The sequence below is a fragment of the Rhipicephalus microplus genome, chromosome X (genome assembly GCF_043290135.1).
Source record: "Rhipicephalus microplus isolate Deutch F79 chromosome X, USDA_Rmic, whole genome shotgun sequence".
NCBI lineage: Eukaryota > Metazoa > Arthropoda > Arachnida > Ixodida > Ixodidae > Rhipicephalus > Rhipicephalus microplus.
In genome coordinates this window covers 9,489,640-9,508,884 of record NC_134710.1, presented here as the reverse complement: position 1 = coordinate 9,508,884, position 19,245 = coordinate 9,489,640, and the positions used below count along the sequence as shown (strand labels likewise).

The 19,245-nt window shown below is 50.5% G+C and overlaps 2 protein-coding genes across 4 annotated transcripts in view; one reads left to right on the top strand and one right to left on the bottom strand.

The window, feature by feature from the left end:
- Nucleotides 1–19,245, top strand: part of LOC142777422 (uncharacterized) — a 139,481-nt gene that overhangs the window by 34,553 nt on the left and 85,683 nt on the right. The gene's annotated exons all lie outside the window — the stretch shown is intronic.
- LOC142777423 (protein argonaute-4-like) overlaps nucleotides 1–19,245 on the bottom strand; it is a 40,831-nt gene that overhangs the window by 11,432 nt on the left and 10,154 nt on the right. The window contains exons 2-7 of the mRNA XM_075881794.1: nucleotides 17,886–18,484; nucleotides 6,528–7,331; nucleotides 5,425–5,987; nucleotides 3,235–3,904; nucleotides 2,607–2,834; nucleotides 1,633–1,970 (exon numbers count right to left, since the gene is read on the bottom strand). Coding sequence (XP_075737909.1) covers nucleotides 1,659–1,970; nucleotides 2,607–2,834; nucleotides 3,235–3,904; nucleotides 5,425–5,987; nucleotides 6,528–7,331; nucleotides 17,886–18,484 — 3,176 coding nt within the window. The 3' untranslated portion in view covers nucleotides 1,633–1,658. The remainder of the gene's footprint in view (nucleotides 1–1,632; nucleotides 1,971–2,606; nucleotides 2,835–3,234; nucleotides 3,905–5,424; nucleotides 5,988–6,527; nucleotides 7,332–17,885; nucleotides 18,485–19,245) is intronic.

Below are 19,245 nucleotides of genomic sequence, written 5' to 3'. Positions count from 1 at the left end.
AGGAAAACATGAAATTAATGCATAGTCAAACTACCCTCTGGCGAAAACGGCGGTGACAAAAATCTTGCCGGCTAAACGCAGTTGGCGATCGACGAATTGTTAATTACACTAAATGCTCAAAGGAAAACATATAGGTCAATCAGCTCCCATCGCAATTTTTACTTCAGATTTTTTTTCTAAGTGCGTTGACGTCCTGATAATAATTCGGCACATGATGCCGTACTACTGGCGAGGTAAAAGGGATCCGAGGAAAGCCTCGCCTTGGTAGCTATCACTCCATTGCGACGAAGTTTCGTCCCAAGATATAGAAATGCCACTTCAATAATAGGCTGATAGACAAGACGTATGCCAGGGTGGATATAGCCACACTCAATCAACGACCGCGACACTGACGTCTTCTGTGGGTATATCTGGGAACCGAAGAGCTACAGACAGACCCGACCAGTTTCAGAAGAGGTGCGCTGTTGAATGCAAGAACGCTCCCAAATCGTTAAAAAACAATCGGGGAGCGTCAGCTTTATTTTCAAATTACGCGCATTAATCCCCGTGCGTGAAGTCAGAAATTTGATATGTGAGGTTTAACATCCCAAAACCATCATATGATTATGACAGACGCCGTAGTGGATAGCTCCGGAAATTTCGAGCACCTGGGGTTCTTTTAACGTGCACCCAAATCTGAGCACACGGGCGTACATTTCCGCCTCCATTGGAAATGCAGCCGCCGCCGCCGGGATTCGATCCCGCGACCTGCGAGTCAGCAGCCGAGTGATTTATCCACTAGACCACCGCGGTGGGTTGAAGTCAACAATTTCAAAATGTATTTTTCACGCTTTCGCGACATTAGCTTGATGAAGTTTTCCAATCCTTCGTATGCCGGGTCGATGGCGAGACATATTACAATTTTCAATTTTATCGATTAAAAGCTATATTAAACCTAGTAAACACCTTCAGTGTTCATGACGTCTTAGTGCAGAAAAAATAAAGGCAGCGTTTTCATTTCATTCATTTTTTCCCCAACATTTTTTCGCTTAGTAAGCATCGTGTTGTGGACAAAAGTGGCGTTTTCGGGATTGGAAAATTGTACTCTACTAATACGGGGGAATAGTGGATCAGGGAATTGATTGATATGTGGGGTTTAACGTCCCAAAACCACTCCATGATTATGAGAGACGCCGTAGTGGAGGGCTCCGGAAATTTAGACCACCTGGGGTTCTTTAACGTGCACCCAAATCTGAGCACACGGGCCTACAACATTTCCGCCTCCATCGGAAATGCAGCCGCCGCAGCCGGGATTCGAACCCGCGTCCTGCGGGTCAGCAGCGTGGATCAGGGAATAAGCCGGGGTTACTGGGATATCAGTTGAAATAAGAATAAATGAACATAGACCGGGCACGTAAAGTGCGTAGGCAGGATTAACCACTGGTCAATAACTGGATTCTCAGAGAAGGCAAGCGGATGAGGGAAAGACAAAAGTTAGGTGGGCAGATGAGACCAGAAAGATTTGGGATATCAAGTGGGGAGTATCAAGCACAGGTCTGAGTTGACCGGCGGAACGTGGGAGAGGCCTTTGTCCTGCAGTGGCCGGCTGATGATGACGATCAATACGGGTAAAAAATCGTAGCGTCCACCAACCTGATCCGGGAACCCGAGGACGACGGTCATACGAAGTACATGGCCGTCTGCAGGTTGTCGAGAACCTTGACGGCCTGCACGTACTGGCTGGTGGTGATCGAGTCGGCCGAGGCGCCGGACGAGTCACTGCTCGAGCTGGAGACGTCAACCTTGCCGATCACGTGGTTCTTGGCGCGGGACGCGGCCAGGTGGGCGTAGTACACCGGAGCCGGGATGCTGACGCTGCGCGAGCAGCGGGCGTACGTGTGGCAGAGGTAGAAGCTGAGCTTCTGCAGGTCGTCCGCCGAGAAGTCGGAGTCGTCCCACACGATGTAGTTGTGGGACGGCTTGCTCGTGCCCTGCGTCGGTGCGTAAAAAAAGGAAATGACAAGATTGCAAAAAGACTCTGGGAAAAGTTGGTCGCGTGTCTGCCTGCTGCGATGCAAAGGTCCTCGTCGAGAGACTACAGTCTTCCGTTTGGAGAGATTGCACGTACGAGATATGGGCGCCACCTGGCAGTTATGTCAAGAAACGGAAGCTTCTATGAAGCGGTAGAGCACTGGCAGAGCTGTGTTATTTTTTTTAGCAAAGCGTAATGAATAAAGGAAATAAACGAACTGCTTCATAGTTACGTACTGATGTTGCGCCTCAATCGTGTTACACCTCAACGAAACCAAGATGGCTGGGCGTTCAGCAAGTGGGCATGGAAGCATCACAAGAAAAACTAATAAAACGGCGGTAATTGGGAGACTAACCGCACGAGGTACGTTGTAGGGCGTGAACCTGGGGTTCTTTAAAGTAAGCTGAATTGCGTGACCTTGGCCGGGAATCGTTTTGCCCATTATCGTATTGGAGCCTTGGAGTTTGCAGCGCGACACCTTAGAGGCAGCTTAGCTACGACGGAGGGCCTAATCACGACTGTAGCGACTATTGTATACAGTATATCATTTTCTTACTGCGTGGGACTATGCGCACTGATAATCGCGCTCGTATACCTGTATGCCGAAGTGGCTGCACAAGAAGAAATCGAAGTCCAGCGGGTGAGTGACCACGGAGTCGACGGTGGTGCCAGGCGGGACGTTTTTGCACTTGCCGACACCGTCACGGTCGTTGGCGGGCATGAACCGGGTGTGGTGTCGCTTCTGCACGACGATGAAAGTAAGGGCTGGCTCGTACGTCTCGTTGGGAGACATCTCCTGGCAGGCAAGCCGGATGGCGCTCACCTGAGGTTACGCAAAGAGAGGGACGACAGACAGGGCTGTGAATGGCCGACAGAAAGGTGGGAAAATGAGGGTTTGTTTCCCGGGCTAGATGGTTAAAAGACCGAAGTCATTCCGATTACACTGCAGAGCAAACAGCAGCCATATCAATTACAAAGATCAGGCCCTGGCATGACGCCGACGACAGCCGTATCGATTACGAAACGAGGGCATGAGGCCAAACAGGCGTGCGAGAAAGCAAATAGAAGCGCGAGCACCGTGCAGGCATAAGTATCATGCAGGTGGCAGCCTTATTACGAGTTACACAGTAAATTATGTAATGGGCCAGCTGCAGCCATGTCGATTACGATGCGAAAAGTACCAACGAGCATTGTTTCAGGCGGCCACAGCCACGCGCGCTCACCTCCCGGTTGCGGACCTCCATGAACTGTCCCTCGCTCACTCCGTCCCGATAGAAGATGATGCGCTCAGGCTTGTGTTTGGTGGCCCGGTAAAAGGCCTTGAGCAGTTCCTTCATCATGTCCTTCAGGTCTTTGATTATCTCCACCCGAGACGTGGCCGTCGAGTCCTCCATCTGGACCCGAATAGAAGAGTGGAACCTGGAAGGGATCGAGTCCAGGCTGCCGACGCAGGCGGCGATGGAGGGGCGGTGCTTGTCCCCGGGCGCCGGGTGAGTGACGTCTGCACCGATAATGATGATGGGCTTCAGGAAGATAGCCGGCTTCTCCTGGGACAGGAGGCTGTTGTTGGTGCCGCCCAGCTTGGCGTTCATCTTCTGGCACAGGTTGGTGACCAGCGCCGGGTTGCACTTCTTGACGACGTTGTTGTCCATGACACACTGGGTGCGCAGGCCGATCTCTGTCTCGGCCACCTGCTTGATCTCGGCGTAGTTCGTGCTCTTGGTCAGGATGATAATGACCATCTCGATGTTGGGGACCTTGCGCTGCTCCTCAAGCAGCGTGGTGCGGATCGGCTTGCGGTTCGTGTCGGACGAGCTGATGTCCACCGGCTGCTCGATGTGCATGCCGAGCTCGTTGCCCGTGCGCACCAGCAACTTGACAAAATTGTCCAGACTGCACAAATAGATGGGGATGTATCCCATGATTGGGCGGTGGCTCAAAGCCTCCTTAGCTAGAGGGCAATTACTTGCCATGATTTCGGCTTCCAGAACAATGAAAAAGTTAGCTAGACTGCACGGATCGATGGGGGATTTATCCCAGGATTGGGCGGCGGGTCACTCCCTCTAGCTAGTGGAAGTTTCCTGCCATGATTTTGGCTACTAGAACAATTAGAAAACTAGCCGAAAATGCCACCCTTGCTTGATTCCTCTTAATATGGTTGTCAGACAGCAGTGGTTTCATTTCCAAACAAGATTCGCGAAAGAATATTTCACATGCCGGAGAAGAGCAATACCATCGGTACAGACAAAGTGCTGCAACACCTCCCCCGGGTCAACTGGGAGTTTTGAAGCGTGCACCGGCTACGAGTGGCAGCGAGAAATCGGCAGAAGCCGACGACATCGTATCTGGGACTTCCGCCGTCAGCAGCACCAAACACTTTTACCACATATACAGTGTTAGTGCCATTCACCACCATTGCATAGTCATGGACCAGCGGGCCTCCAACATGCTATCCTCCACCAAACTTGCATTGAGGTACTGCCCAGCCCTGCTGCGTAGATGATTCCATTTTAAATGACCTAACCGAGTCTTGCAGACGTCTGTGAGTTGCCGTCCTCGCCAGGACTTGAATTACAGATGTGTGTGAGAATTCGCCTTTATAAAAATGGGCCGAATCTGCATGTTAAACTGCAAGTGTCGTCAAAGGACGATAGTCATGCACCTGGTAAGAGTGCACAAAACGTTTATTTGATGTTCTGCGCAAGAAAATCAGTGAATGGTATTCTGGAGGCGCTGCGTTAGAGTGCCTCGAGCGTGTAGCGAAGGCGAACGAGCACATCGAGGCACGTAAGACACGAGGCAGTTATCTTCAAAAACGAAGGCATGCGCGCCCGCGGAGAAATATGCGCGCCAGTCTCGGTGGTGATAAGGTGTAGAACGCAAAGGAACGGGTAGGTGCCTCCATCGTGTCGTCGTAGCAAAGCGTTGGAAACACCCTTTTGAGCATCACATTGCACTGTCAGCACAGCGCGATAAACGCTACAGTCTTTAGAGTGACGTGTGTGCCTCTTCTAGTATAAAGGCAGACATACAAAACATTGAAAAGTTGTTATGGCGCCTCAGATATGCGCAATAATTACTTCTTATATGACAATCGAAAACTATGAACGCTGAAGCTTGAGCAATATTTGTGGACACTGCGGATGTGGTTGGCCGTTTGGTGCCGTTTGAGGTATCATTAAGGGCGCACAAACAGACAATTGTACAGACAGACAGACAGACAGACATTAAAATTTTTCCGTCGGAGGTCCCCAAGAAAGACTATCGTCTTTTAAAAAATGGAACCTTCGATGAGCTAATGTCATCATGACTGGGCAGGTTGAGGGAAGTATGCGGCAGATTTTGAACCACTTTCGTATGCTTGCATTTGCCCGTGAGCTCTTAAGGTAAAGGAAAACTACAAAGAAACCTGCCTGTCCCGCTGAGCAAAGCGGCTCAGGTTGAGCAGCGTCCAGCGCGTCAGTGAGGCCGCCTTGAAGAAGTGTTTGCCACGCAGCTCCCATGTGCCCTCACGAGGCTTGGTCACAGCGTTGTTCTCGAATACCAGGGAAGGCGGCTCGAGCACCCGCCCTTTCAGCTGAGTCGGCTCGGTGCTGATCTTAATGTTGAACTCGCGCAGGCACTGGTCGTTACTGCCGATCAGGTCCCGGACGGACTGCCGAATCTCGTTGAAGCGCTTGGCCGGAGGCTGAGCGGTTCGCTTGATCATCTCCGAGGTCTGGTTCTCGTTCAATTTCTTACGGCAGTGCTGGCCTTCGACGATTTCGCACACCTCGAGGGGCAGGTAGACGGGGTGCGCGAGGTTTCCGACCTGAATGCAGGGCAGGTTTGGATAAACTAGGCGGCCATAGCGGTTCTGTAAATAGTCGGCCACCGAGCAACGGGAGCCGTCCTCCATGTCAAATAACAGCCTCTTGGCGGGCTCCTTGGTGACCCGGACTACCTTGTACTTCCGAGGGTAGGGCAGGTGGGTCACCTAATGAGTAGTAATTGAGTACAAGAAACGCAAAAGGGGACCACACCATGTCGCCATGCTGGTTATTTTTGTTTATGGGCTTGAAAACAATCATGCCAAAATCACGATTTCAAAGAATTTAAGCAGAGTCGCTGACGACGTCACGAATGTTGGTCAAATAGCTGGAATATAGTGGCGTCAAGTTGCCATTACATAGCTAGACCTTGCTCTACAGCTTTTTCACCGACATCTGCCTACAACAAAATTTTAAGTCTTTTTTTAAATTCCTTAACAACTGTAGATTCTGCATACTGCCACTGGAAAAAGCAAAGCTCGTAGGTACCATTTCTACATATTGTAAAAGCATATTCGTAGGATATCCCAGTTCCTGTGAGGCTTTGGATATCTATCTATACCCATTCATCGATAACCATTCGTCATTATGCTTCTGTTATTTACACATCTTCTCGATATCTACCTCGAAGAGGGGAGAAAACACGAGAGTGGGGTCAAAATCTTCTTGACCACCCACAAGCTCCATTAATACAGCGGTGTACTCACCTTGATACGCAGACCCTTGAGTTCCTTGTTGAGCCGAACATTCTGAAAGTCCCGGAGGTCGCGGAAGTCGGCCGCGGTCATCTCGCGGCGTCCGTCGCTCAAGATCTTGCACATGAACGATATGACCGGCTGCGGCTCGTAGAACGCGGTGGCCGACATGTCCACGTTCAGCATGGGCTTCCACTGAGCCGGTCGCACGCTGGTGTAGTAGCCGAACCACACTTCGCGACCGCCCCCCAGAGAGTGCGCCTGGTTCGGAAGCGGCGGCTTGAAGAAGGACCGGCCGACGGGAGTCAATCTGATGGAAGGGCCATGACGCAGGACAATGTCGACGGCTTGCAGGACCTCCTGCGGGACGGTGTTGACCTTGTTCTCGAAGACTGCGTGCAGGGTGTCAAGGTTCACGGTGGCCACGTACTGGATCTTGACGACAAACTTCTGCACCCTCTGGTCTTCCTCGAGCTCTATCGCGAAGGTCCGCTCGCGGAACTTCAGCTCCCGACGCGTGTAAAGGTTCTTTCGTCCGTCAAATGCCGGCACGCAGTTGCTCAAGTCTAGGCGGTACTTCTTGACTAGCTGTTCGATGACAAGTCTATTGATCTTTGTGCTAATGCAGCGGTACTTGCGCTTCTCGGGTATCTTCGCTTCTTTGTTGTTCTCGGAGAAGATCTCCACGTCATAGTGATACACGTTGCCCGCCGGAATCTCGACGGAAAAGTGGTTGGCCATGAGCTGAATGGGGCGGCCGAGCTTTCCCTGGGCGGGTCGACGCGGGAAGTGGGACGGTAGTGTCTTCTGGATATCCTGCGGGATCGTCAGACGACGGGAGCGACGGAAGTTTGTAGTGACCGGCATGCATACGATTACTTTGCAAATAAGCGAGCAGTGCACGTGGTCGCCGACAGGATATTCTCGGGGGGGGGGGTGCAATCCAGTCAGCATATCAGATGGTGGAGGGGATCTTGCGTGAGGGCAAGTGCTGGGTGAGGCTTGTGGGGATGCGGACATCCCCCCCCCTGTAAAGTTTTCTGCACCGCGTGGCGCACGTGTCTCGCCCCAAGGCTTATTTCGGTGGTGACCACCGCCGGGCGATAGATGGCGTTGTGTTCGCTTTGAGTACCACTGTTGGTAGAGTGGTATAGAGTGCCTCGATGCGCGCGCCCCCGCTTAGAGTGGTGTCAGCTTTTGCAAGGGCAGATGCCGCCGCCTCGGCTTCGGCGCCAGCGCGACCGCCATTTTGGCGCCTCCGGCCGGTAGTTCGTGCTTGGCGTGTGAGGTGTTGTTGGGCAGTGTTCATTCCCTTACAGTTTTATGCACCCATCTCCGCATCACCATGCCCGGCTGCTGCGTGCCGCAGTGCTCGAATCACTCGAGAAACGGATGGAAGTTGTACCGGTTTCCAAGAGACCCAAAAAGAAGGCTTCTTTGGACCGTTAAAATCAAACGAGACAAGTGGCAACCGACTAATACGTCGCACGTATGCAGCGTAAGTAAACATTTTTTTTTAGTGCGTCGTATTCTGACTGGTCAGCATTATTTAGGGCGCCGTTGTTTTTTATTTAGGTGCGCAATGTAAACGCAGGACAGCCAAACGTCGTGCAGGGTACTGTGCGGCGTGCTCGTGTTAAAAGATCACGCTTTAAGAAAATGCGTCAAGTACGGGGGCTTCGGAAGCCCCCGTGTCGATAACATTTCATGCTGGTTCAAGGGCCTCGAGTGTGCTACTACATTCATAGGAATTGCGACTAGTTTCAGTGCCCTTGCACGGGAAAGTGTTGCCTTGGCAGCAGCGTTGTGAAATCCTTCCCACCCCCTACCCGAGGCTGTTAATTTCGTGCACTGCGCTTCGCAGCTATTTTGCTCGCGAGACCGGCTGCCGCTGTCGTGACCGTCCGCCTCGCAGCCCGAAGACAGACTTCGTGAAATTGCCGTACTCGCTCGCCAACTCGCCCCGACAGCGTACGCGTCGACCGGGTGCTGGCGGAGTTGAGCTGAACGAAAAGTAGGCAAGAGATGGGGACGCAGGAGGTGTAGTTAAACAGATGAGAATTTAGAAAGTGGAGGAGGGAGAAAATTATATGCAAGGGCAGAAAACGGGGAGTGAGTTCAGGCCGCGTGCCGGCGAGCGAGTACGGAAATCTGACGGCGCCTGACTGCTGCCGAACTTCAAGAGTACGGCACGTAGAGTTCACGTAATTCACATAAGAGGAAATTGGACGTGAAATGCGCGCATATGGCCTCGCAGGGAATTAACATAGGCTCGGGTGCGTGGTAGGGGGATTTCACAACGCTTACGAGGCCTGCCCATGTTTATTCGTGCACGCGTTGGCACTGATCGGTCGAAATTTGAACGCCTCTTGTGAAATCAAGCCGTTTGAACATAAACATGCTGTTCCTGCGAAAAACTCGTAATATTACGAGGCCGGACTTCTGCCCGTCTTGTGTGTATCGTCGTATGTATACTTGGGAATCAGGAACACTTCAGTGACGAACAAAACAAGCGCTGTTACGGAGTGTTGTCATTTTTACCTGACAAATAAATTCGATTGCATTGGGAACTTGGAGGCTTGGGTACAAAGCTTTCGATAGAACGAAATCTGTAACGCTCGCTATAAAATCAGACCTGGTCCTTTGTCGGCACAATAGACTAATATTTTATTCACATGAATTCAGGAATCCTTACAGATTTTCAGTGCGAAAATTGAAAGGGTTATTATAACAGCAGGCTGGGTCTATGATCGCGCTCACTGAAGTGGCTTACGTGAAAGCGCGCGTGAGCTCAATTAGTTTCCTTCTTTTTGTGCTTCAAAGTTGCTGCTAGTTCCTGCTGCGAATCATACTGAATGCATACATGAAATCTTGTTTATTGACAGTGACAGACATTCGTTTTTCTTCTGCCAGTGTGTTAATTTCCAATTCTGGTTTTATTTGCAGGCTCACTTTGAAGAGAACAACTATGAGCAACATCGTGCGGATGGCTGGAAGAAGTTGAAACCAAATGCCGTCCCAACTTTGTTCACATTCAAACGTAAGATTGAACTTTTTTCTTGCATTACATAAAGCAGCACCAGTTGCAAGTACTCTATGTACCTGGGATTTCTACGAAGCTAACACCAAATAGGTCCTCATATGCTGCGTCCACATTAGTGCATAAATTCTGGAAATGCAGTCACGGACAAAGCTAGGAAATGCGAACACAAAAATGTGAACCAGACCACGCAAAATCGAAAAATACTGCTAATATTAGACGGTCAAATAATGGCACGCTATTAGTGCGTTTGGAAAGCTACATTTCCCAACTTTGTTTTTGTGATTACGTTGCATCACTTTGACTTGCATGTAAAAAAAAATTGCGATACTTGAGTGTTGTGGTTTATATTTCTTGTTTGCATTTTTTGGTCATGACTGTATATACGTCTGGATTTCAGTGTTTACAGGCATGACCCACTGCACAACAGTTTTCGGCTACTTAGCACACGGTCGTGTACTGCTAGGATGTCAGGTGCAGTGGCTATGTTATTTACAAAGGGGGAAAACGGAAACCATTATGTATACGAGATCCACGATGCACGAGCCCCCACTACAGTGCGCCTCATTACCTGCCTTGCGTTGGCGTGTTAAGCCCTACAATCAAATAATCAATAAACTGCATAGGGAGCGAATGTCAGTTGAGCCCTCCACAACGGCGCACACGTGTAGCTCTGGCATATGAAGCTCCAATTTGAATTAGAGCCATTTATTGTGGGGAGAAATTTTGAGCACAATTTAATTATGGTATTTTAAGACCTTCCCCTATCCCTTGTGGAAAGGGCGGGGGAAGGACAAGTGTCTTCCTCACGTCAATAACTAAGCCGGTATCTGCTGCATGTGTTACATTTGTAAAATTAACAAGCTAGACATGAACTGGCATTGCTTGAATATGTTCATGAATACATACATTTCTGCTTGCAGCACTGCCTAAGGAACGAAAGCCACCAAAAGAAAGAACTGTGCCTGCACCCTCCAGCAACGAGACCAACAAATCTCCTCCTGGTCTGCGTCAATATCCAGCTGCAGTTAAAACTACCCTAGAGACCCCACAAAACCACGCCGTTCCTGAATCTACACGGCAAGGAACATCGTGTTATGGGCACGACACCATGGAAGTTGACGACGCCGTTGTTGAACTGTCAGCGAACACTAGTGATGCAGATTCAAGAGAAGTTAATGCAGCGGCTGGTGAGACATCAAATTCTACTGCAGAATCAGCAGAACTGAAGAAGAAGCTTGCTGACCTTACAAGAAAGTACTCTGAACTTCAGCAACATCATGACACAGCCAAGAACACCATTAGTGGTCTCAAGAAAAAAGTGCAAAAACTCGAGACTGAGGCAACAAATATTTCGCAAAATATGAAATTTCTCAACGACGATCAAGTACGCGCTCTCTCAAGGAGCAGCAGCTTGGGGAACTCTTGGTCTCCGCACACTGTCAAGCAAGGCCTTCAAATTAAGTTTGCTTGTGGAACAACCGGATATGAAACTTTGAGAAAAATGGGATATCCTCTCCCATCCAAAAGAACGCTCGCACGGAGGATTCAAAATTTGAAGTTTCTCCCAGGCGTTCTTCACGAAGTGATAGACGTTATGAAATGCAAAGCCGAGACCATGGAGGATGTAGAAAAGGACTGCGTCCTTTTTTTGGATGAAATGGAGATAGTGCCGGGGTTTGAGCTAGATCGGGCTGAAGACGCACTTCTCGGAGGAATAACTCTTCCTCCGAAGCCTGAAGAGCCTGCGGTTCATGCTCTGGTATTTATGTTGGGCGGACTTAACCAGCGATGGAAGCAGGTGATTGCATATGAATTTACCGGAAGAAACATCGATGGCGGCTTGCTGAAAAACTATGTGTTGGAAATAGTACAGCTGTGCAGTCAAATATATCTGAGAGTTCACGCAATCACATGTGACATGGGCTCGGCAAACCGCGCAATGTGGAGGGAATTCGCCTTTTCCAGTCACAGAGATCCTTCCACGGTGTGCTCCATACCTCATCCGTGCATGGACGGGAAGGAACTTTTTTTCATTGCTGATCCGGCTCACGTCTTGAAGAACCTCAGAGGCCAGCTCTTGAGCTCAGAAGTTTTCACGTTGAGTGAGGCCACAGTTGCCAAACATGGCCTGCCTTCTTCACAAGTCAACTTGGAATATGTTCAGGCTGTGCTCGAAGAAGATTCTAAAAGAGAACTGAAGGTAGCCCCAAACTTATCCGAAATGCACACCAGCGCAGGCCACTTCACCAAAATGAAGGTTGGTGTCGCTGTACAACTTTTTCGGGAAGCTCCCCCAGCTATCAGATTCCTTATAAAGGAAGGAGTTCTTAAACAGGAAGCAGAAACAACAGCTTGGTTCATGGAGCTGATTTCAAAATGGTATGCACTGATGTCTTCGCGGCATCCAACACTGGCCCTGAGTCGGAGAAGTAGGGCTAAGTACTCCGAAGCCCTAGATACATTACACACAGCAATAGAAACCATCAGAACTATGAAAATGGGTGCCACATCCCATTGGAAACCGTCGCAAGCAGGTGTACTCATATCAACTACAGTTGTACTTCGCCTCCAAGACGTTCTTTTAGGAGACGAAGGCTATGAGTTTTTTCTTACGAGCAGGCTCCTGCAGGACTGCTTAGAGAACCTCTTTTCTGTGGTGCGGCTTATGAAGCCGGTTCCCAATGCCTACGATCTCAAGTGCGCTCTGAGACTGGTGAGCGTAAGCCAATTTTTGCATACACCGAGGACGACCAGCTACGAGCTTGATGACAGGGAGTACCTGGTGGACCTGCTATCCCAGGGGAAGGAAGCCTGCGTCGAGAAGGAAGCTCAAGAAATCGATGATTCAGAGATTTTGTTCATCGAAGGATTGTCGTCCACAGAATGCAGTATTCTCTTTTACCTAGGAGGATTTATTTTGAAGGGAATTTTGACATCTGTGAAGTGCGCAAAATGCAAAGATGCTCTCCTTGGAACTGCCAACGACGAGCATGCTTCGCTGACAGCACTGAAAGAGTACGTTTCAGATGGAGGCAACCTCATCTACCCCAGCAAGGGAGTTATGAAAGCCTTGATAGACTATGAGGAGCATTTTGCTGCCATAAACTCTTGGTGCACGGACAAAGTAGTCACGATGAAGTCGCCGCTTCGTTCACTCACCGCATACCTAAACAAGGTGCACCGCCGCAGCTTGTGTGTATGCGCGGAGCACGAGGACAGTATATACCGACTGCTCACAGAGAGGTACGCAAGAATAAGGCTGCGCATTCACCTTCGGCAGGTTCCAGTCGGGAGTTGCAATGGACATGCAAGCAAAACATGTGCCGGCGTCAACCTCTCATGAGAAATGGACACGCCAAGATAAGCTGTATGCTTAAAAGGTTTCGGCTCACGTGGGCACGCTTTTGACTCTTGCATTTTTTATTTTTAAACATTTCATTTCGTACTGCATTTGGTTTGTCTTGTATCTGACTTTGATTTTCACTAGTGGGACAACGCAGCATTAAGGCGCACAAATAAATGGCCTGTTCACTGAAATCGTGGGTGTCGTTTCATAAAGGTACACTGGTAAAGCATGTTACTCTCGGGTATGCTGCCTGCACAGTGCATGAAATGGTGAGGCAGGGGAAGGTGGTACCGAATGTCAGATAATGTGTGTGTGTGTGTGTGTGTGTGTGTGTGTGTGTGTGTGTGTGTGTGTGTGTGTGTGTGCGTGTGCGTGTGCGTGTGTGTGTGTGTGTGTGTGTGTGTGTGTGTGTGTGTGTGTGTTATATATACACACACACGCAAGTATATAAAGTACAGCGATTCCTGCCTTTGCTATTCGGCTGATTCACAAAGACCCAAATATTGCATTCCTTTCAGCAAGCGTAGTAATAAAAGTTCATGCGCCCCTCCGTCTTAACGACGACAACGGTTTAACGCGAATCTTTCTGGTGTGGGAGTTCGTGGCTCATTTCATTCAGTCTATGTCAGCCCCTGGCGCATTGTACAAGCACAGGCCACCAGTTTGTATGACGTGCGTTGTTCCATTTAACAATTAGGCAACAACAGCACTAAGAGGTGTCCAAGTTGCACCAAAAAAAAAAGCTCGCCAACGAGTACTTCTTTCCTACCATACGCGAGCACCGCAAGCGGTAATGCGCTTCGCATGCTGCCCCACTACGGCAGGAGCCGTAATGGCGGTCGTCGTAGCAGACGACGCGGCTGTCCTCACCCTCAGCGGAGCGCGCGGGCATCAAGGCACCCTAGAGTGGTAGCGCCGGCGGTGGCCCCTGGCGGAAGGCAGGCCTTGGTGGTGGGCGAGCGTTTAGCGAGCCTCTTCTGCGCGTGGCGGCTGCCGCGAACGGTTGTCTGCAGCGTGGGTCCCGGGTGCTCGGCAACGTGGGCTTCGCGCCGGGGTCCCACGTGGAAAGTCAGGCGTTGGCGACGCCACCTTGGGTATGTGTTAGTGTGTGTTTATCATGTTATTGTGTGTTTAGTGTGTCACTGCGTTATGTTGTTTGTATGGTAGCGTGTTAATCAAAATTGATGTATATTCGACGGACGATATTGTCGTCTAAATTAGTTAATAAATGTATGCATGTTGGGTGCTGTACCGACCGCGTCTGCGGTGTCCGTTCACTCCATGAGCGTGGCGTGGCGATGCGCTCGTTCACCTCGCGGAGACCCCACACTGGGTGCCCAACGTGGAGCTCTTGGAGTATCGGATGACAGTTTTTGCGGTTCGATACAGGGATTTTGTTAGAGCCGGAGTAGAGTAGGCTTAGGGGGGCTTCTTTGCTAGCGTCGGTGGTGTGCTTTGTTGAGAAGCGAGGAGATTGGTTTTGTAACGTATTTGAATTTGTCGGCAGGTGGACTTTCTATTTATTTTTTTTTTGCTCGCAAGTGTTGATATATTGTGTTGTTGTTAGTTTTCAAAAACGTTGTTGAATTAGGACGGGAGCCATGCGGTCCGCATCCTGGGGTGAGCAAGGACTAGAGCACGTGGTTTGTAGGCCAGGCCCGAAGCGAGTGAGTACGGAAGCCTCGTGGGTGGTCCGATTTTCTGTAAAGAGCTTCTTCTATATCTTTGGGCTCAGGGAGCCGGGCGTCGTTGCTGTCTGGTATTGCGGCTCGACGCCGAGGCGTCGTGACACCGCCCGGGGCGGTGGACGCCGATCGCTCGGTAAGCTGCTGTGTGCGGCGAGAGATAGGGCAACTTCACAGAGTGGACGTCTGCTCGCGGCTGCCTCTTCTGCGCCTACGCTGGGTGCTGGGTGGATGCCGGTTGTTGCCGAGCGACTCATTAGGCCTAATGCTCTGCGCAGCCGCCTGTCGCACGTGGCACAACTAGGTGAATCGTGGCGTTGAGGTGTTGCGCTCTGCTTCCCTCACTTTTTTTTTCTTGTGAGCACGAGTTAGGAAAAGTGATTTTTGTTTTATTTTGATGGGCGTCTCGGCCGCCACCGATGTATTAGCTAGCAGTACTGACCAACGTACCACGTGGACGAAAAGCTCGAAGCTGCCTTCCCGAGGACCTGCTCGATTGTTTTCTTTAAATTTCGTTGTGGTTGTTATTGATGTATTCAGCGGGGAGGGATGTCATCCACGGCCGGCTGTCCTGCACAATGTCAGCGTCGCTGGCCAGGAATGCGGTCCTGAGGTCGGGCGATGGAGATGCCTGGGACCTGCGCAACTGCCTGCAGTCCGGCGCCCGGGCGAGTGCTGGTCGCAATTGAAAGACGTGTTGGCGCTAGCGACGGAACGTCGCGCCGACGGCAACGTTGCTGTTGCGGGGCTGGTACTGAGGTCAAACCTAGCCGGACAGTGCAGCAGTGTCGACCAGTGGTGGTGTCGTGGTGCAAGGACATTATGGTCGTGCGATATCATTTTTTTTTTGTTAAAGCTTGTGTAGCTAATTTTTGATTTCGGGATATGGTTTGATTTAAGGTTGGGGGAATGTGGGCATGCTGACACCCCCCCCTGTAAAGTTGTCTGCGCCGCGTGGTGCACATGTCTCGCCCCAAGGCTTTATTTCGGTGGTGACCACCGCCGGGCGATAGATGACGTTGTTTCGCTTTGAGTACCGCTGTTGGTAGAGTGGTAGCGCCGGCGGTGGCCCCTGGCGGAAGGCGGGCCTTGGTGGTGGGCGAGAGTTGAGCGATCCTCTTCTGCGCGTGGCGGCCGCCGCCAACGGTTGTCTGTAGCGTGGGTCCCCGGTGCTCGGCACCGCGGGCTTCGCGCCGGGGTCCCACGTGGAAAGTCAGGCGTTGGCGACGCCGCCTTGGGTATGATGTGTTAGTGTGTGTTTATCATGTTATTGTGTGTTTAGTGTGTCACTGCGTTATGTTGTTTGTATGGTAGCGTGTTAATCAATATCGTCGTCTAAATTAGTTAATAAGTGTGTGCATGTTGGGTGTTTTGAACCGACCGCGTCTGCGGCGTCCGTTCACTCCAAGAGCGTGCCATGGCGATGCGCTCGTTCGCCTCGCGGAGACCCCACAGGCTTGAGGGGGGACAAGTTTTCCTTTTTCACCAACCCTGTCCTGCCAACGCGCATGGCACTACATTATAAACAGGGCGTGGGCGTAACATAACTTACTTGCCCCCCGCTATCCCTTCATGCTTAGGTTCCTACCGGCAACATTTTGCTTCCGGAACGATAATCGGGACTAATTGCCGTTGATCGCGCAGCCGGTGTAGGCCTACATTTTCTTCATAACTTGGAAGATTTACACTGTATGTCTAAGTGCATTTGCCAGGCATCTTTCAGCGGACGCAACACACCTTTCACCTCCAGTCCGAACCGCCATCGTTATTGAGCGGTGCACTCCTAAACCAGGTGCTACCAAAGCGTTAGGACGAACAAGACTGCCGAAAACGAGCGTTAGCCAGTGACGTTCATCGATAGCTTTCATCGATGGTTTTCAGTACTTATACCCGAAGAAGGAAAATCTAGTGACCTTAGTCGGGACGAGTGTAGAGAAAGCAATGGCAGCACACAACAAATCTCGGTAACACACTTAAAAGACAGTTTTTGTAGCGATATATTCGCCAGGCAGTGAACTCCCTTAAAGGGGTCCCGCAACACCTTTTCAAGAAGCCATAAAACGGACTCTTTAAAGGATCTTATTGCCTCACGAGTTCACCACCGCACGAATTTTCAGAATTCTCACAGTTCGAGCGGACATTTATTGCACGGTGCGATCAGCAATTTCTCATCTCTCGTCCCGATAAAAGCGCTCACAAGTTCCCTGCAGAAAGTCAACGCTATGTGCGATTGTCGAGCGCAGATTCTTGCGAATCCAAAAGTAGCGCCCACGTTCTGAACCCGTTGTGTGTCCTCACGAACTTTAGAAGTGGTCATGTCAGAAGAATTTTACTTGAAGGCTTTCTTGCGTTTTGGAACTGCGAGCTGCCTAGTGATTTTGGCCCATTTTAATGTGACTCTATGATACCGGAAAAATAATTCTCCCTTCCGGGTATGGTAAGCTGCAAATGGTGGAAGAAATGATGCAATTGTGCCTCGTACGGATGAAGTTTTCATCTCTAAGTTACAAAAGCTCCACGGCACCACCCAATAACCATCATTGAGTGCGAAAAACATGGCTTTACTGCCGCAAGAAGTTGTCGCCCACATAGAATTTATCAAGCAGCTGCGCTTCTATTTGCTTTAGATTCATGTCCTTAAGCTTCAACACACAGAGTGCCTGCTGATTCGGCACCGCGTCTTTGAGAGCCACGCTAAACCAATTTCGTAGGCTTAGCGTGTCGCGATGGGTGCTTACAATATAAATCTCGGGGTGCATACAATACGCATTTGTTAGCTTTTCCTAATCCTCGATAGTCCGCACTATCTTAAAGATGTCCGATTGAGGGCACGTTATTTGGTTTCACGCTACGAGAAAAAAAAGTTTTTGGTTAGTTTCAATACTTAGGCATTAGGGCAATTCTTACTTTCTTTCCCATCCCATTAAATTTTGGTGCACAAAATAAGATCGCAGTTGAGAGCTTTAGAATACCGTACGCAAAGCTTGCGGGCGTAGTTTTAGCCTTTGTCACAGAACGGGAGCCTACACGAGGTGATCGTATGCGACGCAGCGCAAGCGCAATACATTGCGTTGTTCTTAGAACTATCTAATAAGATTAGAGTTCCTTTGCTACAGTACTATTACGAAACTATACTTACCTGTAGACGGAGCTCGTGTGGTTAGTATATTCTCATCTGTAGCTGGCGACGCGAATGCAAAGCTTTGCGTAGCGCTGTTCTACAACTCTCAATGCACTTGCAGTTTCACCAGCGGCAGACTTCTTTCTGGGCGTAACTATTACAAAACTATGCTCACTTGTAGGCGGAGCTCGTCGCTGGACCTCTGCCTGGGTCCGCATATGCCGTTTGGGAGCATGTCACCGGGCACCTGGGGCAGTGGCGGGGAGTCATGTATCGACCCCTCCTCAGTGGGAGGCACGCAGCAGGGCCCGTTGGCTGTGGCGCCAACGACAGCGCCGTGGGTCACGCCGTTCATGGCCAGTGTAGGCGGCACAATAGCAGCAGCCGTGGCGTTAGGCTGGAGCTGCGCTGAGAACGGCGGCACTGCCGCCGCGATGCCGACCTTCTTCGAGATGACTTGTGCGAACGATGGCTGAGTGGGGGCGCCGTTAGCGTAGTGGACCTGTCCGTTGGCGTGGGGGACCCGTCCGTTGGCGTGGGGGACCCGTCCGTTGGCGTGGGAAACCTGTCCGTTGTCGTGGGAAACCTGTCCGTTGTCGTGGGGGACCTGGCCGTTGGCGTGGGGGACCTGGCCATTGGCGTGGTGGACCTGGCCATTGGCGTGGTGGACCTGGCCGTTGGCGTGGGGGACCTGGCCGTTGGTGGCTCCTGCCACCGAGACGACCGCCGGTCGCCCCACGGTGCGAAGCTCGGAGGCGGTGCACTCCGCAGCCACTGCAAGAAACACCAATTGTTTTTCCACCTATGAAGTCATCGCACTTAAAGGCAGAAAAAAAAGTTGGACACTGAAATCTTATAAGAATACGTGCAAACTTTCACAAGCGCGGCTGTGAACTGCGAGTTGTGTGTTTCTTAGCTTTAATCTACGTCATAACGATTCCGCGTGGCGTGTGAGTGGCCAAACTTTTAAAAATAAGGTTGACACCTACGTCCACTGCAGCCCTACGGCCTCTTTCCCAGTAATTAGCGGAGAGTACGGGAGGGGGGGCTTGGAGGTCGGGCATCCACCGGGCTGCATCATGAAAAGCAAAGCCCCATCCCCGCCACCCCCTCGCATGCGCCCGGGGTATATTTTCAGACTTTGGCTTAGGCTTTCATCCTACGCAACCACACTGTTGGCCACCCTGTCGTGAAGGTATTCTAGAGGGAACTTTTTATGCCCGTTCCTTTTCCTTTCATGATACTAAAATTGGAATTGTAGAGTAGCAATAAAAAGGTAGCCTGGCGCAGTGCTCCTTTGAGGACGAAGTCGCAGGATGACGAAAATTGGGGCATTTGATCGGCTGTTGTGCAAAATAGATACGGGATTTATACCTAGGCATCAAAAAATGATTTTTTTATTTAACGAATATCTATCATCGGTTTGATACTTTGAATAGGTCTTTCTCCCTTTCCCGCTTTATCTATCTATCTATGTATCTATCTACCTATCTATCTATGGAAATACGCCCCGTTCCCACCGGGAATATGAAAAC